A 17,895-nucleotide genomic window follows, 5' to 3' on the forward strand; every position below is an offset into this window, starting at 1 on the left:
TTCCCCAAAATAGGAATCAGGTGCAAGTTGGTTCCTCAAAATGACGATTTTGAAAGTTGGTTCCCCAAAATAGGAATCAGGTGCAAGTTGGTTCCCCAAAATAGGAATCAGGTGCAAGTTGGTTCCCCAAAATGACGATTTTGAAAGTTGGTTCCCCAAAATAGGAATTAGATGAAAGTTGGTTCCATTTTGGTGCAATTTTCCCTTTATAATATTCTTTCAAACTCTGTATCCTGAACTGTTTGATGATAAAATGAATTTATATTCCAATGAAGAATATTTTAACAGTAACTTGTGATTTGCAACTCAAAGCGGTAAAAGGATCTTTTAGTATTTGTGGCACGCGGAAAATTGATTGAAGCAACTACTAGAGTCTAGAGGAGATGTCTTATTCTAAATAAGTTGTCTTGGAGAGATGTAACTGTAATCGCTACCTGTTGTCCTTCTTGTGATGTAACTTTGCATGTTCTATGTCAATCTTATAACTAGAGTATCACTGTCACATTATTTTAAAAGCAGATTGTTGTTCATCCGACTCACTTGCATATAATGTGATTGAAGTTTGTTGATAAGCATTTTATCTTGGTATGTTCATGCATGTAGTAAGTTAAACAATTAGGTAAAACCATCGCCATTTACAGTTTAATCTCCAAAAGCTTAGCATGTATGACATGTACGAATAGCCCTACAACTAGCTTGATTATAATTAAACCTTCAATCATTTCGTTGTGGCATGATGCTTATTTCATCTAATGTAGATTCTTAAGCAAAGGGATTTGCATTTTTTATTCAAGGAAATATATGTAGAAGAAGAGTTCCTTCTCACATGTACAAATACTTCTCTTCCCGACCCTTGCAAAATCTGAGGAGCTATGATGTATTGGAGTTGTGCCACTAGAGTCATAACTTTTATGGCTGATTAGCGTGCAAAGGATGGTCGTGTTAAACAGGGTTAAAAGACAAACATAATTTTGATAGAAAATATCCCTTGAAACAGAACTGTAGTCTGCAGGGTGATATATAATCCTGTTCTTGCCTATCCAAATTAGTATGCGGTAATAACCTTAATTCATTTTTTGAGTTTAGAAATTTGCTCGACTTGTCCTTGTGTAAGGTCCTGGTCCAATAATTAGCAGTGATTTGCCGTTAGTTTACAAGGAAATATTCCCTGCTTTGTTAGTTATCGAGTTCCGTATTTACTTGACTTTTCGCAGATGGAGTCATATAGGGCATATAGTTAATTATAGTTATTTCCAATGATCGGACAAATGTCAGAAAGGAAATTTAATAGTATTTGCATTTGAATGATGTACTTGATGATGCTAGAAATCTACTATGGTAAATGGAACTAGGAGAGGCTGGGCATCAATCCAAGTTGACGACCAACCTCTCTTTTACATTATTTTGGTTGGAGTTTTGATCATGAAGAAGAGTTTGCTCCTCCCATGCTAGATATTCGACAATAATTTCACTAGGTAGATAATCATGTTTCAAAGCCAGCATCAACAATAGAACTCAAAAGAATCAACTAAATATAGAACATTGAAAAATAAAATAAATCTAGAACTTCAGAAAATCAACTAAAGATGTTGATATGCCCGACTAGTTGCAAATAAAATATATTTGAGCCTTACCTTATGGCTTAGTGAGAATATTTGCAAGTTGGTAATTAGTCTATTTTTAATTTGCATTGGGTGGAGTGATACATTTGATCGGGAGGCACTGTGTTGTTTTTGTGTTCCGAAAAAACGAGAGAACCTTTGGACAAAACACACTACCCTGACCTGGAAATAGGGCCGCCATACCAACAACACCTTCTTTAGAGAAATAAGATATTCTACCATCTCCTTCTTTAGTGAATGGACCCACCTTCTTGATTGGAAAAGAGTGCTACTGTAGAAAATACTTATTTGAAGATGGTGATGGCGCAAATACATTCCTTGGTTTTAACCCAACTCAAACTGAAGAAACTTATTCAATGATCACTGCTAATTGCTTTTGAAAGGGTTAGAACAACGGCGAAGATGCAGGAAGATGAACAAACCCAAACCTAGGGGTGTACAAAACACTATAAACCGTTCAACCCGCCTAACAACCCAATCAAACCCAACCTGCTAAACCGCCAAACCGTCAATTAAGAGGGTTGAAATTGGGTTAGCCTAGCTCAACCCAACCCGCCAACCTGCCGCTAATAAATACTAGTCTATTATTATATATATTAATAATAATGTGTAAAATTTTATATAACGTTTGTTGAGTTTATGTTTGTATTTCTTTTTAGCTAAATTTATACGTTACCAAAAGAGATTCACCACCAAAGAATGATGGCAAAGAATCTAATAGGAGAAAATTATTGAAACCGTTTTTTGCAGCAATAACAGTGGATATGCCGGAGAATATGAATAATGTTGAGAGGTATTTGGTTGATGAATCTATCAATCCAAAGACTCTCTCATTTGATGTTGTACTTTGGTGGAAAGAAAATGCTAGTACTTATAGCATTTCACTACAAGAACATTAGGTTTATAGAATGTCTAAAATGTATAAGCGTCATAATATGATACTTTTTAGGATGAAACCTAATATGATACTTTTTGGGTTGGCTTGAGATTTTTCCAAACCGCCATAATACGGTTGGGTTGTAAAAATGCCGTAAACCGCCCAACCTAACTCGTGTACACCCCTACTCAAAACACTAATGGGGAATATTATATGCGTTTGAGTAACTGTTAGATAATTGTACTTCCCGACTAGTCTCCTGTATTGCTTTAGAACCTTCATATGTTTTCCATCATCTGCAAGATGTTCCCATAGGGAGCATTAATTTGCATCGTAGTACACCCACTCAATAAGCAAGCATATCAGGAACATAATTGTGTTGAGATGGAAGAATCCTTTGTGGTGACATTGAAACTTCTATTATAATGCCATCCAAATATGCCACTAGTATGATTCATCTATCTCGATGATGTTGAAAGAACACATAATAATCTTGGGAACTCTATGTCATATCGAACACTAGGAGAACTTATGAAAGAAGTCCAAACCCTACTCTAGGGGACTGCTTCATAGTTGAGACCATATAATGAACGCCGTAAACCTCCCTTTGAGGCCTCCTCAATAACAAACCGAAGTGGATGTTCCACATACACCTCCTGCTCAAGAATGTTGTTAAGGAAGACATTCCTGATGTCCAACCAGTTAATGGCCTGGCAAAGACTATAGAAATTTGAACAATCGACATCTTGGCTATCAGGGAGATGACCTTGTTAGTCATCCCATCAGTCTTGGAGTAGCTTTTTGCAACCGAGCTTTCAAATGCAGTGACTTGTTAGGATTAAGCTCTACTGTGAACACCCATTTACGACCCACCATTTGTTTTCTAGGAGGAAGTTGTTCTAAATCCCAAATATGATTCCGTTATAGGGCATCCATTTTTTTTGGGGGGGGGGGTTGTGAGCTAGATAAGATTAATTGGTAGACATACGCGATGCAAATTTTTTTGGGACAGGATCGCGTAACCTGTTTATATTTTTATAATTAATTAAAAAATTTGTGATCAATAACTTTTTCTAATTAAAAGAAGTCGTATACGTGGGCCTGGGGTCCTTTGGTGACAGGCTGTTGTACCGTGAGTCAAATGGTTAATGTTGGTATGCTTTGATAGGAAAGTGTTATACCCTAGCTTGAATCGCTAATTGAATACGTAATCACTAACTCAAATCGTAGGCGGAAACATACAGGGAATGATTCATTGTGATAGGACAGCTTCAATTAGAACGAATCTGGAGGAGATTGTCGGCCAATCTATTTTGATATGTGAACAGTACAATTCCCAGACTTTCGAGAGGTCTGGGTTCTCTCCCTGAGCTTACGCTCCAAACAAACTCAACAGAAAATACCAAACAGAATACTCCGACTTCTACCAGACACTTCCTATTTAAGCAAGAAAACAATTACCAAACTACCCTCCCTTATTCAAAACAAAGAAACAGTAGTTGCACTACTCAAACCTGATTTCTTCTTCTATACGTAAAACCCTCAAAGGAGGTTTATCAATACTCCCCCCCAAAAATTTCACCTTGTCCTCAAGGTGACAACTCGGAATTGCTGAAGAACTGCTTCAAGATTCTCCCAAGAAGCTTCAAAATCCGACATTCCTTGCCATTTTACCAAAACTTCAAATTGACCCACGTCACCATTCAATAAGGGTCGCACATCCAAAATGTCTTCGGGAACAGCCTATAATACCAACTCTTCAGAAATCTGGGTTGGAAAATCGTGCGTCGAAATACAACTTCCCACAGCCTTCTTTAATTGAGAAACGTGAAAAACTGGATGAATCTTCGCTGAACTCGGTAGATCCAAGCGATACGCTACATTCCCAATCTTTTCCAGCACTTTATACGGTCCATAAAAACGAGCAAGAAGTTTAGGACTATTCCCCATCACCAGCGATTTCCGTCTGTAAGGACGCAACTTCAAGAAGACCCAATCTCCTACCACAAAGTCCACTTCTTTTCTCTTCAAATTAGCATATTGTTTCATACGAAATTGAGCTTTAAGCAAGTGCAATTTCACTTCATCAAGCATTTCTTCTCTATCAGTCAACTCTTGATCTACCGATTGTACCCTCGATGAATTTGCTTTATAACGGAGTAGAGSAGGRGGATCTCTTCCATACAATACCTTAAAAGGAGACACTTTAAGGGACGTATGAAAGGAGGTATTATACGAGAGTTCAGCCCATGGAAGCCATTTGCTCCATTGTTTAGGTGTRGATGACACCCAACATCTCAARTATTGCTCCARGCAACGGTTCACTACCTCGGTCYGTCCGTCTGACTGTGGATGGTACGCCGAACTGAACTTCAATTTCGTTCCTTGCAAACGGAACAACTCCTTCCAAAATTGACTRAGAAACACCTTGTCTCGATCCGAAACCACMGATTGAGGAACCCCATGCAATCTTACTRCATCTTTTACGAATGCCTCGRCCACCGTTTGAGCATTAAAAGGGTGTTTTAACCCAACAAAATGRGCGTATTTACTRAGCMTGTCTACCACTACCATAATCGAACTCATAYCGTTTGATYGGGGTAGGCCTTCAATGAAATCCATAGAAATSTCGTCCCATACTTTCTCCGGCAARGATAACGGTTGCAAGAGACCCGCCGGACAGCCACTAAGATTTTTATTCCTCTGACAAACCTCACAATTTTTTACCATTTCAGCTATATCTTTCTTCATTCCCACCCAAAAGATTTCCGCTGAAATACGTTGATACGTCCGATCTTCCCCTGTATGCCCGCCAATAGGAGACCCATGAAATTCATCAAAAATTAACGGGATCATTTTGGATAAATGAGGAATAACCAAACGACTCTTATATAATAACAACTCCTGTTGAATCTCGAACCCTTTGTGCTCGGCCCTACCAACAACCGTTAGGTCGTCTTTAATGCGGTTCTGAAAACTATCACCAACAATTTCTTCTTTCAAGTCGTCCCAATTTCTCCACCGAAAATTAGCCATATTGGCCAATTCTACCGAATTGATCTTACGAGAAAGCGCGTCCGCAGCTTGATTGAAACTACCCGGTTTATAGACAATTGAAAAATCGTAACCCAGTAGTTTACTAACCCACTTCTGATACTCTGGTTCCACCACCCGTTGCTCTAACAAAAAACGAAGACTTTGTTGGTCGGTGCGTACTAAAAACTTTTTTCCCAACAAATACGGTCTCCATTTTTTWATAGCCAACACAATAGCCATTAATTCTTTCTCATAAACGGATTTCTGTTTCGCCCTTAGTCCCAGAGCTTGACTAAAGTAAGCGATCGGTTGTTCATCTTGCATAAGAACCGCTCCCAGACCATATCCCGATGCCTCCGTCTCCACTACGAAATCTTTAGAAAAATCAGGAAGGCGTAGCACCGGAGTTGCAGATAACATTTTCTTCAATTCGTCAAACGCCCGTTGAGCTTCCGTAGTCCAATGAAATTGATTCTTTTTCAAGAGGTCGATGAGAGGTTTGGCTAGAGTACCGTACCCTTTTATGAACTTTCTATAATAATCGGACAACCCCAAAAACCCTCTCAATTCAGTTACCGACTTCGGTTCCACCCAATCCAAAACTGCAGCAATTTTTGATGGGTCAACTTCTACTCCTTTTGCTGAAATTATATGACCCAAATACCCCAAACGATCACGACCGAATTCGCATTTCTTTTTGTTTGCAAACAACTGATGTTGACAAAAGACCTCCAACACCTTCCGTAAATGCACATGATGTTTTTCAATTGTTTTACTATAAACTAGAATGTCATTAAAAAAACCAATACAAACTTCCGTAAATAATTCTTGAAAACCTCATTCATTAATCCCTGAAATGTTGCCGGAGCGTTCACCAAACCAAAGGGCATTACCAAAAACTCGTAATGTCCTTGATGGGTTCGAAAAGTTGTCTTATAAACGTCCTCCTCTTTCATTCGAATTTGATGGTAACCCGATTTTAAATCGAGTTTGGAAAATACGGTTGCTCCGTACAATTCATCCAAAAGCTCTTCAATCACCGGAATTGGAAACTTATCAACAATGGTCACTTTGTTCAAGGCTCGATAATCGATACAAAACCGCCAACTTCCGTCTTTTTTCTTGACCAACAATACCGGACTGGAAAAAGGATTCATACTCGGTTGAATAACTCCCGCCTCGAGCATTTCTTTCACCAACTTCTCGATTTCATCTTTCTGATAATGAGGATAACGATACGGCCGAACATTAATCATTTCAGTCCCTTCTTTTAACACAATACCATGCTCCCTACCTCTTTCCGGTGGTAAACCCCGCGGCATGTTAAAAACCGATTCGAATTCTCTTAGTAATGGATCCAAAACCACATTTGATTTTGCAATTTCCTCCGAGAATACCGAACAAGTACCCAATTCCACCAACACGCCCTGTCCTTCCTGGTTGATCACCTTTCCGATAGCTTTCAACGACACCATCGAACGTCCCAAAGATGGATCACCCTTTAAGGTGACCGATTTATCCCCACAAGTGAATTTCATCACTTGTAACTTCCAGTTAACATACGTTGCCCCCAAAGACTCCAACCACTGCATCCCTAAGATCACGTTACTATTACCCAAACCCAAAGGAAGAAAATCTTCCCTTATCTCGACTTCTGGTAAAAACAACGTTATCCCTTTACAAATGCCATTTCCCTTCTCCATATTTCCGGAACCCAAAGTAATAGTGTATTCTCCTGTAGCTTCCACTTTTAACTTCTGTCTTTTCACTAGATCGTAGGATATGAAATTATGCGTTGCACYGCTATCAATTAATACTACAACYTTTTGTCCTCCAATTCTTCCTTCCATCTTCATCGTTTTTGGATTAGTCARACCCACYACCGAATTTAAATGCACCTCCACTTTATCCGTTACYTCMGCCKCATTAAARATTCTTTCCTCCGTCTCCGGTTCRGTATCATCGAATGAATCCTCCTGAACTAACAACACATTCATCTCYTTCTTTTTACACTTATRACCCGGTGCGYATTTCTCATCACAAYGATAACACAAACCCAAYGATCTTCTTTGTTGTACCTCTWGATCAGACRAACGYCGAAAACCGGGAACCGATTTATTTGTAAWTGTYGGTGAATTAACAGAAYTACCGACACTATTAGAGGAATGATTAGAAACATTGCTTCTCAAATCCGCATTRGAATGAAAAAACGTACYTGTCYTYTTGCTATACCCCATATTTYTTTCTTTTGCTAATAYCTTGTTCTTCAATTCGATCTTCATGGCTATCTCCATTGCTTCACTGAGAGTTAATGGATCYATAAGTCTTAATTCCACTTTAATGGATTCCTCCAATCCATTAATGAACTGACTTAAGAAAACTTGTTCCGGAATCCCATCCAAAGGCGCCGCGAATTCAACGAATTTCCTTTTGTAATCTTCGATCGACCCTTCCTGCTTTACCGACAAAAATTGTTCAGACAACGAACCTGCTGTTAATGATCTGAATTGTCGTAACAACAAGTGTTTCAAATCTTCCCATCTGGTAATTGGATGTCGTTTGTGTTCCCATTGAAACCACTTCAATGCATCTCCTTCAAATGAAATAAACGACACATCAATCTTCTCTTCTTGACTCAACTGGTTCAACATAAAATATCTTTCAGCTCTTAAAATCCAACCATCTGGATCTCTGCCATCAAATACCGGAATCTCTAATTTGCGTCCTTTCGTAGCTAAGAATCGACTCCCTTGATTACGACTTCTGTCGCTTCGATCGAACCGTCCAGCAGCTTCCTCGTCCGACGAATTTGAGACATTCGTTTGATTTGCAAATTCGTTTCACATTTCTTCAATTTGCTGTACGGTTCTTTCCAGGCTCCTTTCAATTGAACCCACGCTGCTCTCCAGGTCTTCAATTCGATTGTTTGCGCTTCTTGTTGTCACATTCGTCATTGCTGATCGTAACGAGCTCTGATACCAATTTGTTATACCCTAGCTTGAATCGCTAATTGAATACGTAATCACTAACTCAAATCGTAGGCGGAAACATACAGGGAACGATTCATTGTGATAGGACAGCTTCAATTAGAACGAATCTGGAGGAGACTGTTGGCCAATCTATTTTGATACGTGAACAGTACAATTCCCAGACTTTCGAGAGGTCTGGGTTCTCTCCCTGAGCTTACGCTCCAAACAAACTCAACAGAAAATACCAAACAAAATACTCCGACTTCTACCAGACACTTCCTATTTAATCAAGAAAACAATTACCAAACTACCCTCCCTTATTCAAAACAAAGAAACAGCAGTTGCACTACTCAAACCTGATTTCTTCTTCTATACGTAAACCTCAAAGGAGGTTTATCAGAAAGTGGTTTATCAAAGGAGGTTTATCTATTGGTGCAGTGGGTACAACTAGGTAGCGCGTGGTAGTAAGGTGGTGGGTGTTTAGCAGAAATAGGGGGCTGTGAAAGTAGGAGGGCATCGATTACTTTTGTGTCTGTGTTTTTGGGCGAAAGCCTTGGGAGAGTGCTTAGCCGTTCAAAAGCCGATAAACCTATATGTAATCATTCGATTTCTTCTGTTCAATTTCTTTTCAAATAGCAATTGATTTACTGTGAGTGCTTCGATTTTACTGTTAATTGGTCAGTGTACATCACGGCCTCCCAAGTCCCAGTTCCCATTTTCCATATACTTTTAACTTGCATATACCTACAGAGTTATTTCCCTCAAATCTCGAAATTACCCTCATAGATTCTGACTCTCTTGACTCCCAGTCCCCTATATACACTGTAATACTGTATCAATCCTTAAGACATTGGGCTACCTAATTTGACGGCCTCAATCCTTAATCTCACAATTTCTTAAGTTATATATGTGCTATGTTTTGTTTTAAGTTGAAAAGAAAATTGTGTATTTTGAATGGTTTTATACATTAGCTTGTGATTTTGTGTAGGTTCTATTGTACACCAACCAATTAGCTGTAAAATCGAAGCACTCACAGTAAACCGATTGCTATTTGAAAAGAAATTAAACAGAAGAAATCGGATGATTATAGGTAGGTTTCAAGGCTTTTGATAGGCTGAGCACTCTCCCAAAGCTTTCGCCCAAAACGCAGACACAAAATTGATCAATGCCCTCCTACTTTCACAGCCCCCTATTTATGCTAAACACCCGCCGACATACTTCCACACACTACCTAGTTGTACCACTGCACTAATGGATTGTACTTTCCTACCAATGCATACCAACATTAACCATTTGACTCAGGGTATAAGAAGTTCTTCGTAAAAAATAAAATAAAATAAAATACATTTTAGCTTTGTTAGCTTGTGGGCAAGCCGACCCATTTATAGGGCAGGTAAGGGCAAGTTGTCAAGCCCACAAAAAGGTTTGAGTTTGCAGTATTAGGTCATTTAAACAAAAAATAGGTTAGGCCCGGCATGAGTCCGGCCCAAGCCCGCAAATGATCACCTCTACTCTATTCCTATTATCAATGGTTGTCGTGTAAACATATGATTCATATGAGGTAAGGCTGATAATTATGGATGTGATATATGATAGAGGTCTTTGTGGGTTTCTAAAACTAATTGGAATACTGAGGAGACTGGCACAAGTGGATCCTAAGGCTTGGTAGTGGTAATAAAGGTGCATCGGGTCCTATTTGCTGGTGATTTTAGTGTCATCGGCCATTTGGGATGGTCTAAATCGATATCATCTAGTAATTCATACAAAACAATTTGTGTGCATCCTGATGCACCATTTTTAGCAACCTTCACTCACCTTGATCAACCTTCTAGAATTTGACTGTTAAACTTGGGATTGTCCTTAGTTGTAAACGCAAAGACGAAGCTTGTTCTTGTAGTTCCTGCAACATCTCTGCAAAGAAATCCTATACGCAGTCATGACATAAAAATAGCAAATCCTTTGCTCTGGTGATTCCAAATTCAGATTTGTCACCACACATATAATGCCTATTTAAGTCATGGTTGTTTCTTGTTTCCGCCTAATTTCTTCTGTAACAGATTTCGCAGATTTAATTTCTGACTTTGTTCTTGCTTTTGTGTAAATGTAAAAATTCTTGCAGGCTCCATACCTGGTGTTTCATTTGATCAAATGAAACTACAGATAAAACTTGGAGTTCCTCGACCCCTTCAACCTACCTTGGATATTGAGAAAGTGAAGTCCGTTTTCCCTTAGTAAGTCTCTTCAACTACTGTTCTTAACTTCTGACAGTCGATCCACAACTACTTGCGGTTTCTTGTGACCTGCGATAACAATCATGCCCGTATAGTATAACCTCGACTGTTGTGAGGCTTTAGTAGGATTAGAAAACACATCAGCTGCTGATGTTATACTAACGGGTCTTGTTTCTTAATTTCTTACGATTTGATAGTGGGAAAATTGAGAACGTTGAAGTAGTGGATGGTGGACTGATATGCTCGAGCGGTGTTCATGTGGAAGAAATGGGAGACACAGATGATAATTGTTACATAGTCAATGCAGCTGTATATGTTGGATACTGAGTTGCGGTTTTTATCCAGAGTCTGCTTCAGGTCAGCATTTTCTTCACTGACAGATAAAATAGTTGGTTGGTACATCAGTATCTGGACCATACTATATGGTTAATTTTAACTCTTCAGGAAGCTTCCTTTTCATGGGAATATCTAAATATATGATTGGCTTGCTAATCCCATACACGATCCTCGTTTATTCTGGCTTAGGATATCTATGTAAAAGTAAATCTGATTTTCTGTTTTATGACCATAAATTATGTTGATAAAAGGTATCCATCCTTAATTCTATATGGTGTGCTGAATGATCCGGTTTTCCAGTTTTGAGGAATAATAACGGTCGTTTTCAAACTGAAACTTGTGATTTTCTATTGGCATGTGAATTCTCCTTTATTTGGGCAGCCTACTTGATTAACTTGAAATCACAAGCTGGGGTTCTTCTCAAAAACAGCTGGTCTACCCTCTTGGGGGTAGATGTCAGACTCACCTCTCCCTGTCCTATTTTTGAATGGGATATATTGGGTTTGTTTAATTTGGGTTTTACTTGACTTGAGAAGCATGCATGTTTGTCATGCATTGACCCAGGCCCATTAGCACCTTATAGATTCTAGAAGAGGTTGAAAGGGGTGTTTTAGTATTTTTGGGGAATTATTCTGTTAGCAGAAGGGGCCTTTGGGTCATATCTAGAATAATCCTAGGATGCTAGTAGTATAAATTAGTGGGTCTGGTTGTAGGAGAGGCACGCAGAAATTAGTGGGTTCTTTCGGGAGAGACTAGCACTCTCGAATCGCTAGAGTTCCTATCGTTGTCTTCAGTTTTCTATCCATTTACCGTGATTGAAGACAATCTGGCCGATCACTTCCTTTCTGTTATTGTGTTGGTTTCACCCTCTTAAGTTGGTTCATAACAATGTCCTTATATTCTGTAATGTCCACATTTTTACTGGCTTTTTGGACAATCATACTGAGTTTTTCATCACAAACAAACATCATTCTTGATTTCTTGCTTACACTTCCTTTGGGGTAGTGTAGACTCGTGACAAGTTATCTGGGTGGTGTTAAATGAATCCCCTTTTGGGTCAAATCAGGATTATTTGGTATGTAAAAAAACGTAGGTTGATTATGAGGTTTAGGATTTAGGATCTAGGGTTTATGGTTCATTAAAAAAAACTCTTAGTTTTATTATTATTATTATTATTATTATTATTATTATTATTATTATTATTATTATTATTATTATTATTATGTGGGTAAGGAATAAGAATGATATGTGCATTTAGCAAATAATAGGTGTGTTTTTAGCCAATTACTAAATAATAAAAATGATTGTACTTGGACACAATTCTCCAAACTCTTTGTCTTGTTCAATCCATCTTCACATGGGTCTAACACTAAACGAGACCACAACTAGCTGTGGACCATTCTACCTGCGCCCTTTTTCAGTATTCAGTTGTCACATTTTAACTCCACACATTGCATCACTTCTTTTTCATTTTAATTATCATTTTCACGACACACGTGTATTCACATATTTAAAACTATAAGGGTGGTGTCTGATTGGTTTAAGCTTGACTTCAAAGGTCAAAAGTACCAAGAGGTCTCAGGTTCAAATCCAAGGAGGAATAAAAATCCCCTTGTGGTCACGGAGGTTCAAATGCGGTGACTCCGGGCTATATGCAAAACAGGTTGTCGCCCTGAGATTAGTCGGCTCGCATAGCTGGTTGAATATCCAGGTTAATAAAAAAAAATCATGTGTGTGTGAACATATATATATATATATATATATATATATATATATATATATAGACTTGGGATCATGTGAGACCAATGGTTTTTCGTGAGACCCGTAAGACCAATTCTCAACCCTTGGATTAAATTTACAATCGTCAGATCTGAACATTCATAAACGCCACGAGACTTCTCAATAATTATAAAATTGCCACCTTGCAACTTTAGACCATTAGATCATAAGTTTATAATGTTGATCAATGAACATAAATTGGTCTTACGGGTCTCACAAAAAACCTTTGGTCTCACGTGAACCCAACCCTATATATATATATATATATATATATATATATATATAGGGGCTTAATCAAATGAGAACTAATTAGTTTGTGGTAACCGTGAGAACCAATCTCAGCCACAAATCAATAGATAAATAGGAAATTTTTAATTTTGGTAATTTTTAATTAAAATTTTAATGCAAGGGTATTTTAGGTATTTTCTCTCCTCTCTTCTATCTCCTCTCTTCTCTCTCCGTCCCCCGGCCTCCGACCACCATCCTCCGGCCACCGTCCTCCGGTGATACCACAGTGGTATCACAATACATCATATATGTGATTGGGTATCACAATGTGGTCGTTTGTGTGGTCGATCGGATATGTAACACAGTGGTATCACAATGCATCTTATATGTGTTTGAGTATCACACTGTGGTATAACCGGAGGCTGGTGGCCGGAGGCCGGAGGACGGTGGCCGGAGGACGGTGGCCGGAAGACGGGGACGGAGAGAGAAGAGAGGAGMGAKGAGAGAAAATACCTAAAATGTCCTTGCATTAAAATTTTAATTAAAAATTACCAAAATTATAAATTTCCTAATTTATTTATTGATTTGTGGCTGAGATTGGTTCTCACAGTTACCACAAACAACTTAGTTCTCCCTTGAATATGCCTCTATATATATATATATATATATATATATGATTTGTTGCCATAAGTCACACTATGAAAAATGTCATGACCTTGTTGTGGCTTCTAAGGCTTGAGGCTTGACGAAGCAACGCCTTACGCCATTTAGAACATTGATTAAACTCGAACTAAACAATAACCGTTATAAATAGGGGTGATGAAACGATTGGAATAATAACTTGATTGATTTCAATATCAATATCATTAACCGTACATTACAATATTATGATGAGGAGAAACAAGTAATTTCATGTCAACTTTAATTCAGAAAAGAAGTGCAATTAATTGATTTGAAAACATATAAAAAAATCAAACACTCTTTTTATATTGCACAATCTATCATTCTATTTTATGGTTTATTGCAAATCTTGTTCTTAAGCTTTACAAATGAACCATTTTCCATATCTCCACTTACAAATGTATTCATTTTGTATAATCGTTTATTGATCTGTCAATTGGCGAAAGAAGCATACATGAGTTGGTTCCATGTATCGGGTAACCCGGGCACACACCAATGGCTGCAGTCGACACCTGAGTCACTATAAGATGAAGGATGTGCATCTTTCCGCAACTGAGATAGTGTTGTGATATCGAGCAAGGTGACTGATTTCTTTATGCTACTTAGGACTTTGTTTAGAACGATTTGAGCCTCAGGTAAGCCTGCAGGGTATGATGATCCTTCTACCGGTTGTAGCTCTCCATAACAGTTCCTTGACGATGATCCCCATTCCTTCCCCCTAATTACGCAAAACGATTCATTATAAAATTTATTTAGATTATTCTTTAAAAGAACCCTTGAGGAGAGAAAAGAAGTTCCAACATAATTTGAAGTAGAAAAGTCAAAGTCCTTCAGATGCGAGACTCTAACACAGCCCTCCACATGAGGCTCTATTAGATTACTCTCCAAAAGAGCCTTGAAAAAAAAAGAGAAGTTCCAACATATATTGAAGTAAAAATGTAGTTTTTCCAATGTGAGTCTCCAACATGCCCTTCCAAAAGAGGTTAGAGGAACACAAATGTTTTGGAGGTAGAAGTTGGCTTTAATACCATGTGAGAAAATGTGGAACCTTACTGGATTGCTCTCCAAAAGAGCTTTTGAGGCAAAATATACTAAAGTAGAAAAAGTTCAAGTCTAGCTGATGCAGGACTTTATAATTCACTACATATGACACAGAATCTTTAGGGCTTTACGACTTATATCATATCTGTTGTAATGATTATGAGTTAATATCGGGTGTACTTACATGTAATGTGTCGGAGAGATCCCTTGAAAGAACACTTTAGTCTTCGAAGGGTCCACATTAAGTTCAACCCATCTTGCCCATGTCGTCATGCCCTTGTAATAGGCCGCTAGACGGTCCATATCTTTCGATATGGTTGATCCATCTTTTATGTAATCAAATCTGGCATAAAAACCAAAAATGAGGTATAATCTACGAGTAATAACACCTAAAAACATAATTATGAAATACGATAAAGAATCATACGGTTGTAAGTTTCCAGTGTGGGTCCACCAATGCCATGAGTTGAACACGAGCACGTCCATCCCTTTCCATGCATCGCCTCCTTGAATAGAATCCAATAACAAAACCCTTCCGATGCTTTGTTTCACGATGTCTACCAAATATGGTGTGCGATACAAGTAGATCGTCACATCGTAATCCTGTATATATAACGTTATACAGTCGGTTAAACGACTAAAACCCGATTCAATGTTATTCTTCATTTCAATTCAATTGAATCTATAAATTCAATTAAATTATGAAAAAATACATCAATAAATATAAAAATAGTAATAGAAAATGGGTGTCACTTTTTTGATGTTTTGTGCAAGTTTTAACAATGTTGAGGTTGGTCACATGTCATGCCCAGAACAAAAATCCAAAACTGCAGCTCATGATACATCACAAGAAAGGGAATCACTTTTTTCATCACTTTCCACATTGGGAACATGCTTTCGATTTTTTTTATTTCATTTCTGGTATTCGATCTTTGACTGATTATCGTATCTGGTTCAAATATGTATATATATATTGTTGTGTACGTTTAAATTGAACCGAATTTTTGGTTATAAAAGATTGGCATAACCTATAATAACGAACCAAACCCTTTTTTGTCATAAAAGATTGACGGAACCCGTAAAAGTTGGAAGTAGTAAACCGTTAACAACCATAAGGTGAACCGAAAATGAAGGTTTTCAATAGATATGGAAGCATTTTATTATCAAATAAAGACGGAATTAACGTATAAGAAAACCATTTAAAAATAGATTTTGAAAGAATATTAAAAGTTTAGAGAGTAAGTGCCAAATACAAATAAACACACACAAAATTGTGTATATAGTTGACATCCACCACCTCTACCCACCACCCATGCTTTTTGCATCCGTCGGTGGGGCTTTTTGGCCCTATATACACATATACATATATATATATATATATATATAATCAGTTTTTCCTTGAATAAACCTCTATATATATATATATATATATTTTGAAGTGTTTATGTTTAAAAAGGTTTAAGGATGTTATCTTTTACATACAAAATAGTGATATGTACGTTTGAAATGGGTTTATAGGAATTAAGAAGTTTGTAAAGGAAAAGGTGTATGGCATAAAAAGAATGAAAAAGAAATGAAAGGGGGAGGAAGAGAGACCTGAAAAGTGAGGGTGGTAAGAACGTCTCTGTGCTGAAACGTGGTCTTGGAATTGGGCACCGACGCATGGAGCAAACAAGCCAACGATTCCCACTGATTCAAACTCAGTGAGTCACCCACAAACATAACCTTCTTCCCTCTCCATTTATTCAACAAATCCACCCCATTAAACCTACACAGTGCAATTTTTTATATATACACTACTATATATATATAAAAGAAAACCCATAAACCTCAACAATTGCTTATATAAGCTAAAAATCCATGTTGTTGACTAATAGTTTATAAAATGTGGATTTTATATGAAACAAGAAAAAAGGAGTAAATTTTATCCAAGAATAGTTTATATATATTGTGTTTTAAATTAATAGAAAAATAAGGGATTTTTCATATATTTTTTTTAGCTTTTGATGTGCAATAAATATGGATAATTAAAGGGAAGTTGTGTAAGATTGAAGATAGGTTGTAAATTAAAACAGAATTGAATTGAAATGTTGATAATGACATATAAGCACAGGTCCTTATAGACTCATCTGTTCAAAAGAAGTTGAACAACTAATTAACAAACAACCCCCAAAGCAAATTTGGTCCTTAGACACAACAACATCATGCCTTCAACTCTTCTCTCCACAAAAAACATAAAGATCCATCCTTTGCTCACAAACACCCCATCAATTCAAGACTTGCAGGTATATACATACATATATATATATATATATATATATATATAGAGAGGGAGAGAGAGAGAGAGAGAGAATGTAGTACCTGGGGAGGTTGCAAGAATCAGGTTTCCAAACATACTTGAGATACTGAGTATCTGAACGGCCATGTTTAAGGCAATCAAACTCAGAACTAATAAAGGGACAACTTGAAGCTGCATAGAGTGGATAAGAATTATCTGCAATCCATCTCCCTCTGTATAAATCACAACCCACCAATTTCCTACCTCTTCCATGGCTTCCACTTCTTCTTCCCCTTAATGAACTACTTACATTACTACTTGTGCCATGTGTTGTTAATGAGAGCACTTGTGTTCTACCCAAACTTACAACCACCAACACCTGCAATTCAAGAAGGAGAAGAAGAAGAAGATAAAAGATCTTATTTTGATACCCAAAATCCATGATCTTTATTGGGTTTTGGTGAAGAGGTTGATCAAGAAATGGTGTGTAGAAAAAAGCTGTCCTTCTGCTCTTTGGTCTCTCCTATTTATATCTGGATAAAAGGGCTTGCTTTCAAAACATATATATTTCATTTCCTTATAAATAAACAGAAGAAAACAAAAAACATACATAAATTAAATTTATAATTCTAAATTAAATATCATAATTTTATATAAACATTATTACAATTTATAATATATATATATATATATGTATATATATATATATAATACTTTGGTTTCACATGGTTGGAGCCACCAAATTTGATTTATAAAATTTTGGTTGTAAGCTGGATTCTATTATTGTGTTTGTAACATGAGTAATGAGTGGTTGTGT

The 17,895-nt window shown here is 37.3% G+C and overlaps 2 protein-coding genes across 3 annotated transcripts in view; one reads left to right on the forward strand and one right to left on the reverse strand.

Moving 5' to 3' along the window:
• LOC112522529 overlaps positions 1-14,302 on the forward strand; it is a 16,291-nt gene extending 1,989 nt beyond the window's left edge. Inside the window, exons 3-5 of one of the 2 annotated variants that reach the window (XM_025131719.1) lie at positions 10,624-10,735; positions 10,933-11,092; positions 14,236-14,302. In XM_025131719.1, coding sequence (XP_024987487.1) covers positions 10,624-10,735; positions 10,933-11,062 — 242 coding nt within the window. In that variant the 3' untranslated portion in view covers positions 11,063-11,092; positions 14,236-14,302. Of the gene's footprint in view, positions 1-10,623; positions 10,736-10,932; positions 11,342-14,235 lie in introns of those variants that run through there. The other variant, XM_025131718.1, reaches the window with a different exon arrangement.
• Positions 13,940-17,581, reverse strand: LOC112522528 (protein trichome birefringence-like 38). Its single transcript, XM_025131717.1, has 5 exons — positions 17,162-17,581; positions 16,397-16,568; positions 15,228-15,403; positions 14,985-15,143; positions 13,940-14,477 (listed from the first exon to the last, which is right to left on the reverse strand). The coding sequence occupies exons 1-5, from the start codon at positions 17,518-17,520 to the stop codon at positions 14,192-14,194; spliced, it is 1,152 nt and encodes a 383-aa protein (XP_024987485.1). The 5' UTR covers positions 17,521-17,581; the 3' UTR covers positions 13,940-14,191.
• Between the last annotated feature and the right edge of the window lie 314 nt (positions 17,582-17,895).

The sequence above is a fragment of the Cynara cardunculus genome, assembly GCF_001531365.2.
Source record: "Cynara cardunculus var. scolymus isolate 2C chromosome LG 12, CcrdV1, whole genome shotgun sequence".
NCBI lineage: Eukaryota > Viridiplantae > Streptophyta > Magnoliopsida > Asterales > Asteraceae > Cynara > Cynara cardunculus.

What these genes read in the sequence shown, in the direction of transcription:
- LOC112522528 (XM_025131717.1), bottom strand. Translation starts at nt 17,520, where the DNA reads ATGGATTTTGGGTATCAAAATAAGATCTTTTATCTTCTTCTTCTTCTC. An exon ending in GATTCTTGCAACCTCCCCAG is followed by an intron (nt 16,569 to 17,161) that starts GTACTACATTCT and finishes TGCACTGTGTAG; the next exon opens with GTTTAATGGGGTGGATTTGT. An exon ending in ATCTCTCCGACACATTACAT is followed by an intron (nt 14,478 to 14,984) that starts GTAAGTACACCC and finishes TTGCGTAATTAG; the next exon opens with GGGGAAGGAATGGGGATCAT.